Raw genomic sequence first — 14050 nt, 5'->3', positions numbered from 1 at the left:
TTGAATTTTCCCGAGTGACACTTTGACAGTTTTAATTTCACGAGCCGAAGGCGAGTGAAATAATGTCAAAGTGTCACGAGGGCAAAAATTCTATATTAATTTTAGAGATCGAGTGCAATTTGTTGCGATTATTTCATGAATAAAACTGTTCAAAACCAAAATTTTATTGTAATTTATTTATGTAAGTACAAATTAGTACAATTAAACACACAGTTATAAATATTTGACGGTTGAAAGTCATCACTTTTATAATTTTTAAAACATTAATTGTCATTAATGTCACTGAATGTATTTTTTCAGAGCAACGAAGGGCATCTGACGTAATATACTTGACGACGGGAAATTATCAAAAATTATCAGTCTAATTTAGATTTCTGTAGCTTTCTATTGGTCAGAATCTCCTATGAATGAAATAATCGGGTATAATATCACAAGAGAGTGAGAATAAATTGAAAATAATGCGACAGTTTTTCGAAAATTTGTTGTGTGGCAATAGACACGAGAGCCCGCAGGGGTCAAGTGGCTATTTCCCAATGACAACAAATTTAAGTAAAAATGAAGCACTATTTTCTTATTTATTCTTACTGTCCTGTGATATTCGTAAGATTATTTTTTTAATACGTATATTATGGATATTTTCTTAAATGTGACAGTTGTCAAAACTAGGAAACTGGTTGCCATTAAACAGAAAAAATTTACATTTACTTAAAAAAATTCTATCCGTAATTTTCTACAGTAGATAATTCTCAGTATAATTTTAATCTGATTGGACAGAATTAAACACTTGATCAAATATCTTACTATACTATTGGAAGTTAAAATCATCAAAAAATAATCGTGTATAATATCACAAGAGAGTGAGAATAAATTGAAAATAATGCCACAGTTTTTCGAAAATTTGTTGTCTGGCAATAGACACGAGAGCCCGCAGGGCTCGAGTGGCCCGTTTGTCTCATGTCATCTACTTTCCTTAAGACCTTCCTTCTTTTGGGCAAAATTGGTTCGTTCAAATCCAATTGCTCAGACTCTGTTGTAACATTGTTCCACAATTTATCATACCTGCCTTCATTGCAAATCTACAGCAACGACATTTTCACAGTTTCTACTTGTTTGGTTGCTTTATTAAAATCAAGTGCTTGTCCTTGCAGGATCGTGTTCAATGTCTCTATTATTTCGAATATACATAAGTATTATAGACTTAAGAAGGAAGTAAAATCCGAAATCCGAAATTTTGTTGAGGAATCCGCTAGTTTTTGATCGTCCATCGCTTGGCTGCGATTCTGCTGTTCCAGGAATTCACTTATATTCTCGTAATTTTTTAAGAAACTCTTCAAAAATTCAACTCTCACACACCAGCGAGTGGGACAAAATGGGTGAAGAGCTGGAGATTTATCTGAGCCTTAAAATAGCTTGAAATGGCTGAGTCTTTTAGGAGAATCTCGAATGAAAGTGATAATGTCCTTTATATCAGAAAGGAAATCACGGACATGCAAGATTTTCTGGAAGGAATCTTGAACGTCTAGATTTACTCTATGAGCGTGACAGTGCACATATATAGCACGTGGCTCATCGAGAAGAATTTTTTTTTGAACACCATTGACACATCCACTCATATTTGCTGCGCCGTCGTAGCACTGTCCGCGACAATTGCCAATGTCCAATCGACAACGTAATAAAACATCTCTAATCATGTTATAGAGAACATCTGCAGTTGTGGATTCAGTCTCGTGCACACCGATGAAATATTCTTCAACTTCCAAAGAAGCATTCACGCTTCTCAAGCAGAAAGACATTTGTTCGCTCACTGAAATGTCTGATGTTTCGTCAGCAATTATTGAAAAAAATTCCTGCGAACGGACACGATCATGAATAATTCTCTGAACAGCATTCGATAAAATGGACATTACTTCATTCGAAATATCATGAGATAACCATTTTTATCCTGTTCTGCCCAACCAAGATTGCAGTTCTGGAATATCGTTGGCTCTTAAATGAAGCAGATTAATGAAGTTTGATGTACTATCGAAGTGTCCTCTGACGGCAATACCTTGAACAGTCAAGTATTTAATAGTGGAAAATATTGTGAGAAGACATTTTCTTGCATCGGTGATGTCTTTCAATTTAGACTTTGACAACATATTTGCGACGTTCAAGCCTTGATCTTTCTGTCTCAATGATAGCGCCGAATGTCTGTGAAATTCTGACTTTTCGTGATCCTTGAATCTCTCTAACGCTTTACCCCACGAGTTGAAACCTTCTGTAACGTAAGTTGATAAGACTCTGCGAATTTATTCCAGTCGATGCTATTGGCAGCTACAATGCGGTTGTTGTTTTGCAAAGAGTACAAAAAATTTTATCGAGTGTAATGTCATATGTTATCCATGGATAAGTGACAATCCATGTGTCACGAAACTGTCTGCCCTTCTTTCCAATAGACGTTATTGTTTTACTACCATTGTAACTCTCAACAGATTTCGACGGAACTGAAACAGGTTGTTCATTCCTCGTAGCCTGATGAGTTTGTATCGGAGTACGTATTATGAACTTATCCATTTCTAGTGATCAGGAATCTAGAATGGAAATTTCACACTTCATTCGTATTGTCACAAAACAAAACATTTTAATACACAATTGAAACGTTTATTTGAAAAACAACGCATGTCCAATTTTGCAAATTTGACTTTATATGTTGTTCGCATAAAATAGTAGTTTTTATTCGGATATTCGGATAGTTTTAGAAAAACAACAGATGTTCAAGCGGTATGTTGTAAAAGCAACACTTGTCCCATCTTAATCAACGGTAATCGCTAAGCGTGAATGATTTTGTCTATACTTTTATCAGTTGTGTGCGTTCTTTGTTAATAACAGGTGATGTTTGTTTGTTTTCTAATAGAAAACTAGTTCAGCATGGCAGAAACTGTTCAACACAATACCTCTAATATTATGAATATTATAGATGATATATTTTGCTAAGTTTCTACCGATTTTTGTTTAATATATCAATAAAAATGTGAAATTAACTTGTAAAATTATTTTGATATCCACATTCCTTCCAATGAATATCTTAGTAAAAGTAAGATTTGAAATAAATTGAAGCTGGGCAGTTTTTCTTGATTTGCCAAAATTTTAATTCTTGGACAAGCGTTGTTTTTCAAATAAACGCTTGAATTATTTCCCCTTTGTACTTACCTGCCTTAATCTATGTACAGTGATAACACGTCCCGTCACCAAAAAAAAAACGCACCGTAAACAGAATGCGTGACAAATTGAAATATATTCTACTGATCTTGCCTTGTAACATAGAATAAACACACAGAACGAGCAAGTGAACGACGTCCGAGAATTCAACCCCAAGCGCGCGGAGTGGGCGGGCGAGACGGGGTTTCACGGTATAATGGGAGATCGGCAGACGGCAGCCTTGACAATTTCCTCTCCATGTATCGTGTAGCGACCGAAAATTCAACTCCATCGGCGTCCGGTGCTTCGCACCGGACAGATTTAACTGTCCGGGGCGCGGGCCCCGCAGCACCCACGTAGTCGGCGCTTGTCCCTCAAAGATCGAGCCCATATCTCTTCCGATTCTGAGCAACCGAGGACTTGTTCTCGAAATTGTGTTAGCGCGTCACATCTTCTTATGACATATCAACATCTTGTCAAATTTTATTTTCCCTTCATGTTTCACTGGCATTTGACGTGTTAATGCTACAAAATAGCGCCCTTTCATGGGACTGGTACAGTGTATATATTTCATATAATAAAAAATTGAAGAATCTCAGATGCAGAATCCACCAATTTAATAAATTAAAATGGTAGAAAACTGAGATTTTTCGTCTTTGAAAATTCTTACTGGTACATCCTTAATCTGCGACTTTTTCAATTAATAAGACAGCAGACGACGAATATAGAAAACGAAAGGGAAACGATCACATTTCGCTTTCATTCGTCTAGGAAAAACGGACAGCAGAGGAACTTTCAGTAGTCAAATTCGAGTAACAGGAAATAAAAATAATAAAATGATGGTTTTGCTTTTTTTCGATTCAGAGGGTTGCACACTAGCTAGACAGGCCCTGTTTCTACCCTTTCAGGCGTCTTCAGTAGCTTTCCAAAGTGTGCCCACCTCTGAACCGAAAAATAGCTCCACCATCATTTTAAAGGGAATCTGAAAAATAATAAATAATAATCTGAATCTAATAAAATTATTTTTCAGATTCCCTTTAAAATGATGGTGGAGCTATTTTTCGGTTCAGAGGTGGGCACACTTTGGAAAGCTACTGATGACGCCTGAAAGGGTAGAAACAGGGCCTGTCTAGCTAGTGTGCAACCCTCTGAATCGAAAACAAGCAAAACCATCATTTTATTATTTTTATTTCCTATTACTCGGATTTGAGTACTGAAAGTTCCTCTGCTGTCCGTTTTTCCTAGACGAATGAAAGCGAAATGTGATCGTTTCCCTTTCGTTTTCTATATTCGTCGTCTGCTGTCTTATTAATTGAAAAAGTCGCAGATTAAGGATGTACCAGTAAGAATTTTCAAACACGAAAAATCTCAGTTTTCTACCATTTTAATTTATTAAATTGGTGGATTCTGCATCTGAGATTCTTCAATTTTTTAGTAGATGCCGCTGTATCGCGTCTGATGGGAAATTTGAATTATTTTTCAGATTCCCTTTAAAATGATGGTGGAGCTATTTTTCGGTTCAGAGGTGGGCACACTTTGGAAAGCTACTGATGACGCCTTAAAGGGTAGAAACAGGGCCTGTCTAGCTAGTGTGCAACCCTCTGAATCGAAAACAAGCAAAACCATCATTTTATTATTTTTATTTCCTATTACTCGGATTTGAGTACTGAAAGTTCCTCTGCTGTCCGTTTTTCCTAGACGAATGAAAGCGAAATGTGATCGTTTCCCTTTCGTTTTCTATATTCGTCGTCTGCCGTCTTATTAATTGAAAAAGTCGCAGATTAAGGATGTACCAGTAAGAGTTTTCAAACACGAAAAATCTCAGTTTTCTACCATTTTAATTTATTAAATTGGTGGATTCTGCATCTGAGATTCTTCAATTTTTTAGTAGATGTCGCTGTATCGCGTCTGATGGGAAATTTGAATTATTTTTCAGATTCCCTTTAAAATGATGGTGGAGCTATTTTTCGGTTCAGAGGTGGGCACACTTTGGAAAGCTACTGATGACGCCTGAAAGGGTAGAAACAGGGCCTGTCTAGCTAGTGTGCAACCCTCTGAATCGGAAACAAGCAAAACCATCATTTTATTATTTTTATTTCCTATTACTCGGATTTGAGTACTGAAAGTTCCTCTGCTGTCCGTTTTTCCTAGACGAATGAAAGCGAAATGTGATCGTTTCCCTTTCGTTTTCAATATTCGTCGTCTGCTGTCTTATTAATTGAAAAAGTCGCAGATTAAGGATGTACCAGTAAGAATTTTCAAACACGAAAAATTTCAGTTTTCTACCATTTTAATTTATTAAATTGGTGGATTCTGCATCTGAGATTCTTCAATTTTTTAGTAGATGTCGCTGTATCGCGTCTGATGGGAAATTTGAATTATTTTTCAGATTCCCTTTAAAATGATGGTGGAGCTATTTTTCGGTTCAGAGGTGGGCACACTTTGGAAAGCTACTGATGACGCCTGAAAGGGTAGAAACAGGGCCTGTCTAGCTAGTGTGCAACCCTCTGAATCGAAAACAAGCAAAACCATCATTTTATTATTTTTATTTCCTATTACTCGGATTTGAGTACTGAAAGTTCCTCTGCTGTCCGTTTTTCCTAGACGAATGAAAGCGAAATGTGATCGTTTCCCTTTCGTTTTCTATATTCGTCGTCTGCCGTCTTATTAATTGAAAAAGTCGCAGATTAAGGATGTACCAGTAAGAATTTTCAAACACGAAAAATCTCAGTTTTCTACCATTTTAATTTATTAAATTGGTGGATTCTGCATCTGAGATTCTTCAATTTTTTAGTAGATGTCGCTGTATCGCGTCTGATGGGAAATTTGAATTATTTTTCAGATTCCCTTTAAAATGATGGTGGAGCTATTTTTCGGTTCAGAGGTGGGCACACTTTGGAAAGCTACTGATGACGCCTGAAAGGGTAGAAACAGGGCCTGTCTAGCTAGTGTGCAACCCTCTGAATCGAAAACAAGCAAAACCATCATTTTATTATTTTTATTTCCTATTACTCGGATTTGAGTACTGAAAGTTCCTCTGCTGTCCGTTTTTCCTAGACGAATGAAAGCGAAATGTGATCGTTTCCCTTTCGTTTTCTATATTCGCCGTCTGCTGTCTTATTAATTGAAAAAGTCGCAGATTAAGGATGTACCAGTAAGAATTTTCAAACACGAAAAATCTCAGTTTTTTACCATTTTAATTTATTAAATTGGTGGATTCTGCATCTGAGATTCTTCAATTTTTTAGTAGATGTCGCTGTATCGCGTCTGATGGGAAATTTGAATTATTTTTCAGATTCCCTTTAAAATGATGGGGGAGCTATTTTTCGGTTCAGAGGTGGGCACACTTTGGAAAGCTACTGATGACGCCTGAAAGGGTAGAAACAGGGCCTGTCTAGCTAGTGTGCAACCCTCTGAATCGAAAACAAGCAAAACCATCATTTTATTATTTTTAATTTCATATAATGTTCAATTTACAGGTGCATACCGTGTCAAGATATTTTATGTTACTACTGTTTTGAAGATGCGTGCTTTCGTTGTGTATCTAGTTTTTTCAATTTACGTAATATTTTATTAAACTTTTCGCTGTATATGGTATGAAATAACTGTATGGAAACGGTAGAATTCTAAAGACCAACTAATTTACGGGCGAATTTGTTCATGTCGCTGCGCAAGTGTCGAATGTAGAATTAGCAATTATTTTAATTGCATCGAATCCTGGAATTAAAACCGCAACAGAGAGAGTCGAATACACGTACACACAAGTATGTGTTTTGACCTCGATTTTAAATGGTTAGCAGCATTATTGGATTTGATTTTAAGTATTAAGCGTTGCGACGAGGTTTTTACTCTAATTGGTTTTCTCTAGTAGGTATTAACTTTCTAGAAATGATATGGCGAGAAAAGAAAATTAAGCAGAAATGAACATTTGACAGAAATTCTGGTTTGTCGATTAAAGGCTATTGATTATGTTTAAAATAAGAGAGCTAAAAGGAACTACAATGTTAACGTGGTTTTATTGTTTCATATAGTCAATGGATCTCTAAATATGAAAAAACCGGGGAGTGCTACCATTTAAAGGGGTGCGTTTTTGAGAAAGGGGTGAATTAGTCCCTAGGAACAGGGTGAGTTCTATGCACTTTGGGTAAAAACACGTCTACAGCACAAACACTCCATTGTATGGGTCAATAAAATGAGCGCCATCTTCAAAAGCCACAACATATCCCTAGATACAAAAGTGAGACATTTGAGATGTTATGTTTTTTCTCTAATGTATGGAGCGGAGGCATGGACGCTTACGACACCACTATTAAAAGATTTTAAGCACTTGAGAGTGACTTTATAGAAGAATGCTGAGAATATCCTGGACAGCAAGGATCACTAACAAGGAAGTCCTAGGAAGAATGAAGAAGGAACCGGAGATTGTGTTTACCATCAACCTCATAAAACTGCAGTATGTGGGACACATTATGATATATCAGCACCGTTACTCCCTGCTGCAGTCCATATTGCAAGGTAAAGTCAAAGGTAAGTGGAGACCCGGCAGAAGGAAAATATCATGGCTGCGGAATTTGAGAACATGGTTTAAGAAAATCTCAGCGGGACTGTTTCGAGCAGCGGGACTGCAGCGAGCAAGGTTATGATTGCCAATATGATTTCCAACATCCGAAACGGATAGGATTCAACCAGAAGAAGAAGAAGAAGAAGAAGAAGAAGAAGAAGAAGAAGAAGAAGAAGAAGACTTTTATTTGAAATAATCAGATCGATTCTTTTTTTAAATCAAGCTATATGTTATACCGCGTGACATGGAAAATGGAATATTCTGGATAATATAATAAGTAATATATATTACGGATTTCCATCATTTCATTCACTCAACCGTTCTCTCCAGTTCTTTCTGTTTGACAGTTTCCTTCTTGCATATTTCTTCTTTCAATTGCTTTGTCCACTTCTCTCTCTCCTTCTTCCTATCAGTCTCCACTGTTATTCTGTTTATCCAATGTTTTTTTGTGTGCTCTTCTGACAGGTCTGTACCAGGTTAATCTCTTCCGTTTATGTAATCTATTATATCTGAGTTCTTTTCTTAATCCTTATGTTATTTTATTCTATCTTGTCTTGTAGTATAGTATAGTTGATCCAAAAGATGGCATAACCCAGACATCCAAACTGAAAGTTATCCTCCTACAGCAAATTGTTATATATGGTCCACACAATGTCCAGAAAAAAGTCACACCATTTTGAGCGTCGGGTTTGGGGTGGAGAGGGGGGAGAAATCGGTAAATTCGTAGTTTTTTAAGTTTTTCGCCAATATTTCTAACTATGCGGTTTAGCATGAACAAACTTCTATACAAAAATGTTCGACATTAAATTGGAAATAAAAAAGGCCCTATGCATAGGGTTATCATACGTCCGGATTTCGTCCGGACAGTCCGGATTTGAAAGACATGTCCGGATTGGTGTCCGGATATAAGAAATGTCCGGATTTTTTTTACTAAAAAAATGGAAATTAATGGTCCAACGTTGCTTGGCACTGCTTGTTAACAGCGCACGAGTACGAGCAGACAATAATCGTAATGTAATATTATTTTCTAGGTCTAAAGTATGTTAAAACATAGGTGTATGTGTATTTTTAACTGGTAGATATTCTCGATGTTAGTTGCATATTGTAGCGAAACAGCTGTACTTTTAATTGTGCCATATGAATTTCGCATATATGTACAATGTAGAGGTAGCAACACAGTCAAATTCACATTTTACATTTTCTACAACCCCTTGGACTACCCCTGTCCGGATTTGGCCTTAATAAATTATGGTAACCCTACCTATGCATAATCTTTCTAAAATGAATGGTTCCAAAGTTACGGAGGTAGTATAGTATAATTGGTCCAAAAAAAGGCCTATCCTAAACATCCAAAGTAAAAGTTTTCCTCCAATACCAAAATGTTCTATATGGTCCACATCTTGTTCAGTAAAAGGTTACACCATTTTGAGCGTGCGGTTTGGGACGGAGGTGGGAGAGAAGCCGGTAAATTAGTAGTTTTTTTACGTTTTTCGTCAATATTTCTAAAACTATGCTTTAGAGTAAACAATGTTGTATAGAAAAATGTTCTACTTAAAATTTCAAACAAAAAATGTTGTATACATAATTGTTATAAAATCAGCGGTTCCAGAGTTACGGAGGGTGAAAAGTCGAGGTTTTTGATACTTTTTATATTTTTTGGGCAATATTTATGATATAACTATACCAAAAACTCAGACATCCAAAGTGAGAGTTATCCTCCAACACCAAATTGTTCTATATGGTCCACATAATGTTCAGAAAAAAGTCACACCATTTTGAGCGTCTGGTTTGGGGGGGGGGGAGAGGGAGGAGAGAGGGGAGAATTCGGTAAATATAAAAAGTATCGAAAACCTCCACTTTTCACCCTCCGTAACTCTGGAACCGTTGATTTTATAACAATTATGTATAGAACTTTTTTTGTTTTAAATTTTATGTAGAATATTTTTCTATAGAACATTCCTTACGCTAAAGCATAGTTTTAGAAATATTGACCAAAAACCTAAAAAAAACTACTAATTTACCGACTTCTCCCCCATCTCCCCCCCAAACCGGACGCTCAAAATGGTGTAACTTTTTACTGAACAATATGTGGACCATATAGAACAATTTGGTGTTGAAGGAAAGCTTTTACTTTGGATGTCTGGGTTAGGCCTTTGTTTGGACCAATTATACTATACTACCTCCGTAACTTTGGAACCGTTCATTTTGGAAGGGTTATGCATAGGGCCTTTTTTATTTCAAATTTAATGTAGAACAATTTTGTGTAGAGGGTATTTAGTTTTAGAAACATTGACGAAAAACCTAAAAAACTACGAATTTGCAGATTTCTCCCCCCTCTCCCCCTCACTACCCCAAACCCGACGCTCAAAATGGTGTGACTTTTTTCTGAACATTATGTGGAGCATATACAACAATTTGGTGTTGGAGGATAACTTTCACTTCGGGTGTCTGGGTTTGGGTCTAACTATACCATACTATTGTTACTTTGCAGCTTCTCCTTAGGAATACCATCATTGTTGCCCTTATTTTGTTTTTGATTTTCTTATTTATTGCCCAATTTTCACACTCACAAATCAGGATATTTCTTGTCATGCTGTTATATATTCTTCTTTTTGTTTTTATACTGATGTTCTTATACCACATAGTGCAGTCTTTGAAGCGTAAAATAGGTTTCTACCTCCGAAATCTTTTACTAAGAACCGATTTACATGAGATTTTGAAATTAGACTTATCTTGCCCTTAACTTCAAAAGTGATATTAACCCGAACTCCGTTTTTTATTTTTAACGGGCGGAAACAACCCCTTAATGCAAAAATTGATATTGATCCATTTTATCGCCAGAAAACGTGTTTAATAATAAGCAGTGACATTGTGAAGTATTTTCTAACACAATAACGTCATGTTAAACTCATTTTTATCCCTTTGCAAACCACCCCTAAATCGAAAAAATTTACAAAAAATTAATTTAGTATGATATAAAAAGATTTAAATATAGAGTAAATAATATTTTAAGTTCTCTATCTTATGTAATTATCATATTGTTAACCCCCTTTCAACCCTTAAAAGCAACCCCTTAATAGAAACAGTTTATAAAAAATTAATTTGGTTTGACAAGAAGACTTAAATATAGAGTAAATAATATTTTACGTTCTCTATCTTAATTATTTAATTGTTAACCCCTTTCAACCCTTAAAATCAACCCCTCCATTAAAAATTGTATAAAAAATTTCTTTTAATAAACTAAAAAGATTTAAATGTCGTTCCACGTTCTCGAAAAAGCTATGCTGGAAAATCATATGCTCAAGTTCTTTAACCCTTAAAAGTACCCCTAAATTAAAACATTGACTATGTATGATTTAGTTTTTGGACCGTAGGCACTTCAATTTTGAAGCTATCACAACTTATGAAAAATCATTTTGACGGTAATTAAAAGGGCTACAACTTTTTCCATTATAATATGTAGTGAAAAATCTTTTATTTTGAAATGGTGAAGGGTCAAAAGGCCCGAGAGAGACTGTGGTTTGTTTGCGCTCCCCCCCGCGCGCTCTTTAATAAATCATATCTTTGACGAGTACTTTTGTACATATTTGCAGCGGCATAGATCTTTTGATTTACTTTCCCTTTCCCTTTTCCTCGTTCGCCTTCTTTTTGCTCTGACGTTGTATACATATTGTTTGCAAAATTTTTAAAATTTTTTAATGCGTACTTAATAAATATAAAATTGTATTTAAGTAGTATAACTCACGCCATTTATTTGGTGTCTGTTTCTGTTTTTATTTTGTTTGTAGTTTTTATTATTTTTTGTTTTTTATTGTATTTTTTATTTTGTATAAGCTTTTTCCAAAAATTGTAAAAATTTTTTGACAATATAGCATACCTATCTATCTGTCTATCATTCTATCTATCTATCTAATTTTTGTGTGATAGGAAAAACAAACAAACCGAAATTTAAAAAAAAATCCTATTTTTTTATTATTACACTTTTTTACGTATTTTTCATTATTTTTGAGATATTATGAAAAGAAGGTGTTTTTTTTAAATTCGAAATTTGTTTTCCTTAAAATCGTGATTTTTTCAAAAAATATGTGTTCCAAAGCAGCGAAACTGCTAGAATACATCAAGCTCTATATTAAAGTTGATTCTAGATGGAATACGATTAATTTTAATTTTGGTGGAAATGGCATTTATGTAATCCATTGATTAAAAAAAACCATTAGATGTTCCTCTTGTTTTCATTACAGCTTACCCATTTTACGTACAAAAGACTTTTAACAGTACTCATTTTAAAGCTTATTTTAAGCAATCTAAAATCCTTTCTCATTATCATGCATAAAATTTATTTGCTCTCCGCTAGATGACATTGAATATATCGATTAAATTTCACACAAAATAAAAAACGACTTCGATCTTCAATATCTCGCTTAACATTGCACTTAGAACACATTTACAAAATCCAGTTTGTTAATTTTTTTACTTGCTATAATTTTGTTTATTACAATATTATCGTTAAAACGCACATTTTTTGGAGATATTTGCAAAAAACTGTGAAAATCGTGAGAAAATTCAGAATTTTCAATTTCCAATAACTTGAAAAGTATTGGGTTTTTGAAAAAACTTTGTACAACATTTTTTGCTTAAAATTAGGTCTTCTATCGATATCTGAGGTTATTTTGAAAAAAAAAATGTATCCACCACCGAAAAGGGGTGGCAACCACCCCCAGGGTAAAAACGGAGTTCGGGTAAATATCACTTTTGAAGTTAAGGGTAGGATAAGCCTAATTCCAAAATTTCATGTAAATCGGTTCATAGTAAAAAATTTCTGAGCTAAAAAGCTTCAATGACTGCACTAACAGTACCAGGTTCAATTTCCGTATGAAGTGTCTTGTTGTTGCTAGTCTATTTTTTATATCTTCTTCAGTTGTTCCTTGGTTTGATGTCTGTTCCTTTAATTTGTTTACCTTCGTCTGTTTCCACCTGTTTATTTCTGCATTCTCCATTGTTAGGTATTCATTTGTCTTTAGGTTTATTTCCATTCCATTCTTTGTACATTCCTGTTCCAGTTTTTCCATCGTAAATATGAGGTCATCTTCATCTTGTGCGATCACTATTTGGGTTTCCGCAAAATTTTGCTTTCACGGCTTTTTTTAGAAATATTTTGAACAGGTTAGGGGATGTGAAGCAGTCCTGTATCCGTCCCTTTGACGCCTTAAATGGACTGCATCTTCCATTGACCGGTTTTATAGCTACTTTGTTACTCTTGTAGAGTGCTTTTACTATTTTTATTATTATTCGTGGAATTGTTTCCAATTATTATGTTTCCAATATTTCCCGTACCTCTTCTGGCTATAGAAAGCCAGATCTATTTTAGCCATTCGTTTTTCTATTATTTTTGTGATCGTTCTTTTTACCTCAAATATGCTTAATTCGTTTTCATCATTTGAATATTAAATTAATTTAATCATAGATTAATTATTGCACTCTAGAGATGACACATTGTAAAATACATGGGAGTATGGGAAAATAAAATACAAAAACAAGACAACTGCTCATTTAATTTACAATTTATATTTTAAACTAGGTTTTAACTCATCACGTCGTTTGGTTAGTCTCTGGCGTAAAAATTTATCAGTAACTGAATTAAAATGTGCATTGATTAACTTTTCATCAACATCTGACAGTCTACTGGGATTCCATTGTGGAGTTCGTGTCCTGTCTGTCAAAAGTACTCTTGTGCCTACAATAACAACACAGGAGGCAAATCATTTTGCATTTCAATTTGGGAATATCAAAACAATATTACATAGAAATTGTTGACCTTTAGTTGAAACACTCAGATCGAAAAAAAAAAATTTGAATTAATCAATATACCGCGTGATACAGAAAATTGAACATCCAAGGTTCTTCTTCTTCTTCTTCTTTTATATAGGCAGTACTGCCTGTTTTTCTTCAACGGTGCCTTTCATTCTGCCCCTAAGTTGTCATTCCATCTTTTCCTTGGAAGTCCTATACTTCTCCTGCCTAACGGTGACTTGTCCCTGGCTATTCTTACTATCCTTGATTCAGACATCCTGCTAATGTGCTCATTCCACTCTTCTTTTCTGTTCTTTACCCAGGTATTTATATTGTCTACTCCACATATGCGTCTGATTTCCTCACTTCTTACCCTATCCTGTAGTCCTTTTCCAGTAATCCTTCTTAAGATCTTCATTTCGTTGGTTTCCAGATGTCTTCGTGTTTTGCTTGTATCTGGTCTTGTTTCGGCCGTGTAAGTCATAACTGGCCTAATAACTGACATATATTCGGGCCTTTGTT

At 35.0% G+C, this 14050-nt stretch overlaps 1 protein-coding gene across 2 annotated transcripts in view; it reads right to left on the bottom strand.

The window, feature by feature from the left end:
- Positions 1 to 13272: 13272 nt before the first annotated feature.
- LOC114326753 (3-hydroxyisobutyryl-CoA hydrolase, mitochondrial-like) overlaps positions 13273 to 14050 on the bottom strand; it is a 57115-nt gene continuing 56337 nt past the window's right edge. For both annotated transcript variants that reach the window (XM_050655199.1, XM_028275182.2), the window contains exon 4: positions 13273 to 13472. In XM_050655199.1, the coding sequence (XP_050511156.1) occupies positions 13294 to 13472 (179 nt within the window). In that variant the 3' untranslated portion in view covers positions 13273 to 13293. The remainder of the gene's footprint in view (positions 13473 to 14050) is intronic.

The sequence above is a fragment of the Diabrotica virgifera genome, chromosome 7 (genome assembly GCF_917563875.1).
Source record: "Diabrotica virgifera virgifera chromosome 7, PGI_DIABVI_V3a".
In the NCBI taxonomy this organism is placed as follows: Eukaryota; Metazoa; Arthropoda; class Insecta; order Coleoptera; family Chrysomelidae; genus Diabrotica; species Diabrotica virgifera.
Note: the sequence above shows the minus strand (reverse complement) of the source record. Positions and strands in the feature narration are given on the sequence as shown.